This window comes from Cryptomeria japonica, chromosome 10, assembly GCF_030272615.1.
Source record: "Cryptomeria japonica chromosome 10, Sugi_1.0, whole genome shotgun sequence".
In the NCBI taxonomy this organism is placed as follows: Eukaryota; Viridiplantae; Streptophyta; class Pinopsida; order Cupressales; family Cupressaceae; genus Cryptomeria; species Cryptomeria japonica.
Window position 1 is genome coordinate 296600172 of NC_081414.1, and position 8320 is coordinate 296608491.

The following is an 8320-nucleotide window of genomic DNA, read 5'->3' on the forward strand; positions in this document are numbered from 1 at the left end:
CCAAGTGTGGAGAGAAAAAGGATGGAGGGAATTACACATGATGCCTATTTTCTTTGTTTTCATCATGGTACTTGTCCAAGGCATCTTTTTGCCTTGTTTTCACCATTAGATGATTTTTTCTCTTTACTTTTTTTTCTTTTTTCTAATTTTTCCATTTTATTTATTTATTTATTTTTTTCTTTTTTGGAATTTTCAATTTTTGGTAAGGAAATTTATGGATGGATATGGACGATGATAGATGGATTTTAAGGATTTGCAAATCGATATTAAAATAATTAAATTTTATCATTTGTATTAAAAAATTTATGCAAAATAATATAAGTGTCACTTTTTAAAATGTTGTTGACTATAAATTAATGGCATCAAGTTCTCTTTTCTATGCATGTGAAAAATATTAAATTAATAAATAAAAATTCTAAAAATTATCTATTCAGTATTAATGTTCTTGTTCCAACAAATAAATTAAATTTCGATACATACAAAACAAGTTATGCATGATGACATACACCTATGTCTAAATTTTAATTGGTTTGTCTTCAAAACATAATTTAAAATAATATGTAAGAAATGTCATGAAACAAATTGCAAGCATTAGATATTCATGTTTCAAATCTATATTAAAATAATATAATTTTATCATTTGTATAAAAAAATTATGTAAAATAACAAAAGCGTCACTTTAAAAAAAAATTGACTATAAATTAATTTTTTTTATTAAAATTTTTGTAAAAACATTTATAATTTAAGTTTAAATTTTAAAAATAAATATATTTAGAATCTACAAATAAAATCTCACAAATCACCAATTCACGTCATCTACAAATTCTTAATAGTTTAGGTGCAATAGAATTTAGAAATTAAACATTTAGTTCAAAATGTTATTTTTAATATCCTAGTTTAACCAAAAAGTGGGAACCATTAATAGGATTACCCTTCAACAAATCTTATTAGTAAGAAAATTTCCACAAAATTTGAAATTAACTTCATTGAGCATGTGAAGCACCCAATGTTGCAACCAAAATAATGCAAATCAATTTCAATCTAGCATTGACAATTTCCTCTCTCACTACAAATTACTTCATTTGGCCATGTGCTTTTTTGGGGCCTTTAATGACATTAAATCTATACTCTTGATCGAGAAATATTTTTGATTAAGGGAAAATGGGTTTTGATGGGTCCCTAAAACCCAGTACAGAAGGAAGATCAAAAGATAAGCATTAACGCACAACTAAACAAAAGACAACAACTAAAGAAAAGGCAGTTGGCGTACAAAATGCCAGCAAGTAAAAGATCAGAATAGACTACAAAAAAAAAAGACCAATAGAAGCCCGGGCTTAGGTCAAATTTTGAAGCATCTCCACCACTTCCAGCTCCAACTGATCCATAGTTTTTGTAGCCTGCTTGATGTCCTCTATTTATTTTCTCTGGTTCTGCATCCTTTTAGTACTGGCTCTGGTTCTTCTTTCGAGCCCAGTTTCCTTATCCTCAGGGGTGTCGTCTTTGACCTCAATAATACCCTCTGCAGCCTTTTCCCCTTGGTAGCTCTCCAGCTTGCGGACGAGGGTTTTCATGCTCACCGAGGCAGCCTTCAAGATCCTGTGGCTCTGCTCCCCAATTTTTTTAAGTGTGTTCTCAATACCATCTAGTCTATGATCAGTAGCATCTACTCTATTTTCCAAGCAAGTAAAACTACTGCGGTTGGCATTTATAATCTCCTTCGCATTGCCAATTGCCTTAGTTAGCTCACTAAGACATTCTGGGAGGGAGTTAAATTTTTTGAAACCTAGGGCCTGTAAGGTTTTGATTTTCCCAGCTTCATGGGCTTGCTTGACTTTTATGCCCTCGATTTCCTTTTGAATCCAGTTGAGCGCTTGTTTGAAGTTCTCCATCCCATTATTTATGCAAAAGCCTATGTCCACTTGATGCTCTTCCTAGTTCTTGACATCCATGGTATTAAGATTGACCTCCAGACTAACCTCTCTGTCCTTAGTGTTTTGATCATCTTTCATTATCGTGTCCTCCTCTATGACACTCTTCTACTTCAAATCAGACCTAAGAGGCAACCTTTCTTCCACCTCCCTACCTTTTGAATTCTTCTTCTTCTATTTCAGGCTCACCTGGGTTTGAGCCTCCTCACTTCCAGAGTATGTGTCATTGTTAGTCCCTTCCTCCTCCTCATTCCAACTATCATCCTCCCCTCTTTGTTTATTTTTAGTAGACCCTCTGTTTTGTCTCCCTTATTCTGATTTTTTCTTTTGTCTGCTTGGTTTGACCATTTGGGGGTCATCTTCAGCCTCTACTTCCATATCATATCCATCACCTTCTTCCTCTTCCAACTCGTCAAAATCTTCATCCGAGTCAGAAATCTCTATAATATTCATCTGGACGATCGGGTTCTTGATATGATTATACAGAATCACCATCAAGCCTTCATGCATTTCTAGGTTAATATGGGAATTTGAAATGGCATCCTTAATTCCTGCATTAAGGGAGCAAAAAAAGATAGTAGGGAAGAGAAATCTTATCCTTGTGCCTAAAATGATTTAGCAGAACAAAGTGGTAGCTATAAACTCTAGTATATCTACCATCAAGCATGATAAAATCCATAATAGCAAGTAAAAACTTTCACCAAATTAATTTGATTACCTTAGGCGAAAAGTAGGTGTGGCTTCCCTTCACCAGCTTAGCCCTTTCCTCCTCATTCTTCGGTAACTTCTTCACAAGAGCATCAGAGATTTTTTTGTCCTTGTAAAACTTGATGCCCTCCATTGGAATGCTAGTGGCCTCTGCTATCATTGTCTCGATCACTTTAATCTTCCTATTTTTGATGGTGAGAGTCCCTTCGTTCCAACCCTTCTTGAAAATCTTGGTGATTTCAGGTCATTTCTCCTACATTTTCTCCATAAATTTCATCATCTTAGCAACATGGAGGATGCTCCAAAACATGCTCCAGACTCTTCCATTTCTCAATGGTAATCGCCTCCATTCTCTTCCTTTTATCTCCCATGGTTTGTTAATTTCAATCTGAAGCTTCAAACTAATAACTTTCTTCTTGCCAGAGTCTCTGTGAGACCCACTTCGATTACTACAAAACTTTCTAATGTTTTTGTTGGGCAAGGTTAAAATTGCCCATAAAGCATGCGAGATTACACTACAATGATGACTGTACTTCCTCCTCGGTAACCTGCAAAGCCAACGCCTATTGCCACAACATTGTCTTTCGCTTTGGGAAATGATACTAAATCTATCCCTGCTTACCATGTAATCTTTCATAGATAACTATATCACGTGCCACACATGGTAGATCCCTTTCGCCATTCCAGGTAATTATAGTTTCACTCTGTACTAATGCGTTGGCCACCCAGTCTGCACTTTGATTAGCCTCTCTGAAGACATGTGTGATGTGGCATTTCTTAAACCCCTTCAGCAAATCTCTGGCAGAGTCTATGATGTTCTTGATGGTCCACAAGGGTTGATGATTGCCAATAAGGCAATTAATTATGTTTTTAGAGTCACCTTCCAACCAAAGAAAATTAACCCCTAACTTGGAGGCTAATTTAATAGCTTGAAGTGCCCCCATAGCTTCCGCTAATTTAAATGATCGAGAAATGGTGTTCATTATTATAGTCAATTCAAATTGCAAAAAATCATTTATTAAACTTCAAAGTGATGGCTTTATTTTAAAATGTTCTGAAATTTTCATGTTATTATATGCTAGCACATATGAATTTTTTCATGGTTAATACCACGTGATGGCTTATGCTAATAAAAAATATCACATGATGTGTTCAACCAAAATTATATTCTCACCTAAACATGATTAGTGACCATAATGTGTATAGTTTTATAAAGAAAAAATATTTTTAAACATATGAATGTTAGTGTTTCAATTTGTCTTTTACAAGACAATACAAAATACTAGAATGTGTAAGATAAATCATGTATTTAAACTAAAAGAGGAAGCTTAGTTAAACTTAAAATAACCTTATACGCAGAACTACAAACAAAATTTGAAGGTAGGTTGTCTATGAATATGTATGAGAGAGAAGAATATCAACATACTTTCACCATCAATAATTATTACCATACAAAGTTTTTAAAATTTTGATTTCTCTTTGGCACATCAATCAAAACTAATTGCATCTAAATTATGCTATAGTAATGCTCCTTGTTGGCAATAACTAATAATTTTATACTCTATAAATAGAATAATATAATGTATAATATCAACAATTATATAATATTAATAGTAATATACAAAGTCAATACTATAATGTGTAGTCCAATAACATTTATATAAACTTCAAAAAAATCAATTATGTTAGATAGTGAATGACACTTTATGCAATAAAAGAAAGGTTCCATACATATATAGAAACTCCATTTCTCATATAAAACTAAGTGTGACAACTTTTGAATCCTATAGATAAACAATAACCTTAGTAACCTATTTTTCTTCAAAATCTCAGATGTATAAAGAACTTTCAATAAATCTTACTAGTAGTAAATCTTCCATACACTTTGAAATTAACTGAAGTGGGCATTGCCAAGCACTCAATATTGTACCGAAAACAATGCAAATTAACTTCAACTTTCAATAAACCTTATTAGTAATAAATCTTCCATAGACTTTGAAATTAACTAAAGTGGGCATGCCAAGCAAATGTTGCCCAAAACAATGCAAATTAACTTCAATTTAGCATTCTCAATTTCCTCTATAACTACAAATAACTCAATATGTCCATACGCTTTGTTTGTGCCTTTAAATATATATTCTTGATCAAGCATTATTTCCTATTAATTTCAAGTCAAATTCAAACCTTTCATTCTTAAAACCTCAAAGTGATGACTTTATTGGAATAAGTTATCAAAATGTGGAGTAGGAGGTGAAAGCTAATACTAATAAGAAAATCTCACCATGTGTTCAACCTAAATTATATTCTCACCTAAACATATAATCATGCAAATAGTCTAGAAAATGTGTGGATGGCATGATTAATGACCATAATGTGTATAATAGATAAATGAAAAAATAATATAAAACATGTGAATGTACATATTTATATTAATCTTTTAGAAAACAAAAAAATGTTATACATTTTATCTTTAAATTAAGAAAAGAAGCTCAAAAAGCCCTAAACTATTCTTAGAATTAAAACAACAAACAAAGTAAATACAAATATCTTTTACAAACAAAATTTACAAATATATATTATCTATTATCAATTACTTTACAAAGAGGAAATTCTAAATATTCTCTCTTCCACATCATGCTTAATATTACCCTGCACTAATGTAGAAGGAAGAAATTTTTGCCAAAATCATGTCAGTTAAAGTATTAGTACAAAAACTAATCAACAGAAGTACATGGCATTAATTACATCATAAATCAATTGAATTCTTCTTCTAGTGCAAAGAAATGGCTATCCAGTTTTTAAAATACTCCAATAAATTAATTAATATGCTAATACATACTGGAAGACTAGATAGTTAAAAAGACTTGAATTTCAAAAAGTAATGAAGTACAGATTCAGAGAGCCATAATACATTTATCTACTTGACAAATTTGCTTTAAAATAAAGCTCATTCACTTGTCCTAAAATTTAAGAGCAAATATTGAAATATCAAATTGATTTTACTGTAACTCAAATATCTGATTACAAGTAACAAAGTCTATCCCATTAAAACATGGAAAGCTTGGTATTATGTATTATAAACATAAAGAAATATGGCCTCGTCCTGATGCTAAGCACATTGACATGATAAAAACCAACCAGAACCCATTAGTGCTACAGCCTGGCGAGCCATTTCCGCCTTGCTCTATATAGGGTTAAAAAGTTTTTCATCCTGTTCACAGAAAAAGCTGTTTTCATAGAGTCTTGATAAATTCTGAGTACTCTACAGGCCTCCAAGTCAGCGAGACCATATTTCAAACCAATCAAAAGCCATGCATGCTAAACTTATAACAAAACCAAGACTGATAATATACGATGACGGCTGCACAGTGTAAAAAGCTGCAAGGAAACCCGACAAGGAAAGTATCGTTGAATTCAAAAAGGTAAGGAAAATTGTACGATCCGTTCCCCGAGCCGTAGTTATCACGAGTAATACTGCGACGATAAAAGATGCAACAATCGCACCCAATCCAAATACATTGAGAAAAAGACCATTAGCATTCATGGCGGTGGTTATGCCAAGAAATCCCAGACATACCAAAACGGCCGTGCATGGAATTAAAATGCCGGTCATCGCATAGCAAAACGTACCAAAAGGGTGCTGTTGTCCATCAGATTTCTCCTGCAAATTTCACCCCAAAAAAGTGTCAATACATTCATGTGTGCTCCCCAAATTTAAAAAGAAATGTTCATATTTGTTTTACCTGCATGGAATCCATTGGGCCGATGTTTTCTGAGCTGTCTAAATCTGTTCCTCGCCGCGTTGTCCTTTAGGATTTCTTGTAATAACCCTAAATGCACCTCTTTTGGGGTTTCTTGTATGGTGCACCTTGGCAGGCTCCTGAGGCTAAAATATTATGAACGAGTGAAAAAGATGATACAATTCGGACAGAAGTTACGACCTGCCCAAATTATTTCATAGGGTCAGAAATTGGTGAAAAATCTGACATATAGGATTTTCAGTATACACTGACAGAACTGTAAAATAATATATGATTCGCAGGATGAAACGATATACGAGTTGCCGATTGTGGATCTTTACGTTTATTTTCCCGTCATTTTATATTTATATATTAAAAAACAAATTCAAATAATTATAATATGTTTGATCAACACAAAAAACTATGAATTCATTTTAGGTCTTCTTGCAAATACATCCTTCCTGTCTGGCCTTGTTTCCATGGTAGAATTGCACTTTTCCAAGAAAAAAAGCGAACAGAGTTATTCTTGGAGAAAAATGGAGAGACTCTATTACGGGTTAAATTTACAGTAGATCGTCTCAAACAAACAGCTGAGATGCACGTTTTGTATACAGGATTCAAAGACTCTGTGGATTTGATGAAAATAATTTTAGGGGAAGACGACCAAAACATTCAATCTAGAGAACCCTAAGTTTTGCTTCTTGGAACTTTTTTTATTTTCTTGTAAGGGATCTAAATAACCATAATTCACACACAAAGATAAGGAGGAAATCGTCTGACTAAAGCTATTTCGAGATAAATATGAAGAGGGAGAAATTGTTCCTGTTACTCAGAGGAAGGATGTGAGAAAACCAAGGTCACAAATGCAAATTAACACAGAAACTAGTATAGATCAAAAGATTCTATATCAGTAAGATAAACTTTATATGTAAAATCATACAACAGGCAACTAAAAACCTAGCAAGGGCACATTTACCCATGTATCTGCAAGTTGGACTCATAATTTTCACAAACAAATCAACAATTTCTGAAACTTATTTCAACAAATCAAGAAATGAGAAATTGCATTTCTTGATAGATTGCAGAAAAGCAAGAAAAACATCCTTTTTACTGTTGAAATAAGAAACGAGAAATATAGCAATTAACGTGACTCACCTGTATCAGCAGTCTTGAAATCCCATTTTTGTTCTCATGAGAGTTTGTTTTCTTGGAGTGCGCGCCCACCAACATCAACATCAACAGAAAATGCCTGCTCATACGTAGGAAGATTATTTAATGTTTCATTTAATTTTCCTTACACAATCGTTGACCTTCCAACATGGAATAGACGAGAGAATGTTCACCTATAAACATTTAATGTATTTTATTTTTAATTTAAATATGTTTTTTTTCTAGGAAAAATGAAAATGTTTTATAAATCATGTAGAACAAAGAAAATTTTGTGGTATGTTTGGAGGTTTTCCATAGCTATATAGTATGAAATCCAAAGCAAGACTTGATCCATTTCTTATTTCATATACTAACACTTGCACCTCAATCAGGTGTTAAAGTTACTTCCATAGTCAAATATGTTTTGGTATGTTTTGGGTGATTTAGAGGGTTGAGAGATCATAAGAAATGAAAATTATATTTGTTAGGGCTAATTGTGAACAATATAATTAAATTGAATGTAAAATGTGAAAATAATTGAATATGAATGAATGGAACTTACTTTGAACTCGAAAGTTGTGCAAAATGTTTTATAGTACAAAATTTTTACAATGTATGAAAACAATTAATTTGAGAGGTTGATTACATATAATACATTTGTTGTTGATCATTAGGAGATCTTCTATATACCTAGCATAATTGAGTAAACCATACAAAATTTTGTTGTTGATCATTAGGAGATCTTAGATATATAACAAGCAAGTCCAAATATGCTAGCTAAAGAAGCATTGTGAC

The 8320-nt window shown here is 32.6% G+C and overlaps 1 protein-coding gene across 2 annotated transcripts; it reads right to left on the reverse strand.

Moving 5' to 3' along the window:
- Positions 1-5833: 5833 nt before the first annotated feature.
- LOC131859550 (uncharacterized) lies at positions 5834-7716 on the reverse strand. Of its 2 annotated transcripts, none has more exons than XM_059213456.1 (3): positions 7532-7716; positions 6380-6577; positions 5834-6297 (listed from the first exon to the last, which is right to left on the reverse strand). In XM_059213456.1, the coding sequence occupies exons 2-3, from the start codon at positions 6392-6394 to the stop codon at positions 5914-5916; spliced, it is 399 nt and encodes a 132-aa protein (XP_059069439.1). In that variant the 5' UTR covers positions 6395-6577; positions 7532-7716; the 3' UTR covers positions 5834-5913. The 2 variants fall into 2 exon arrangements, with proteins under 2 accessions (XP_059069439.1, XP_059069440.1); XM_059213457.1 differs by lacking the exon at positions 7532-7716 and adding an exon at positions 7353-7486.
- Between the last annotated feature and the right edge of the window lie 604 nt (positions 7717-8320).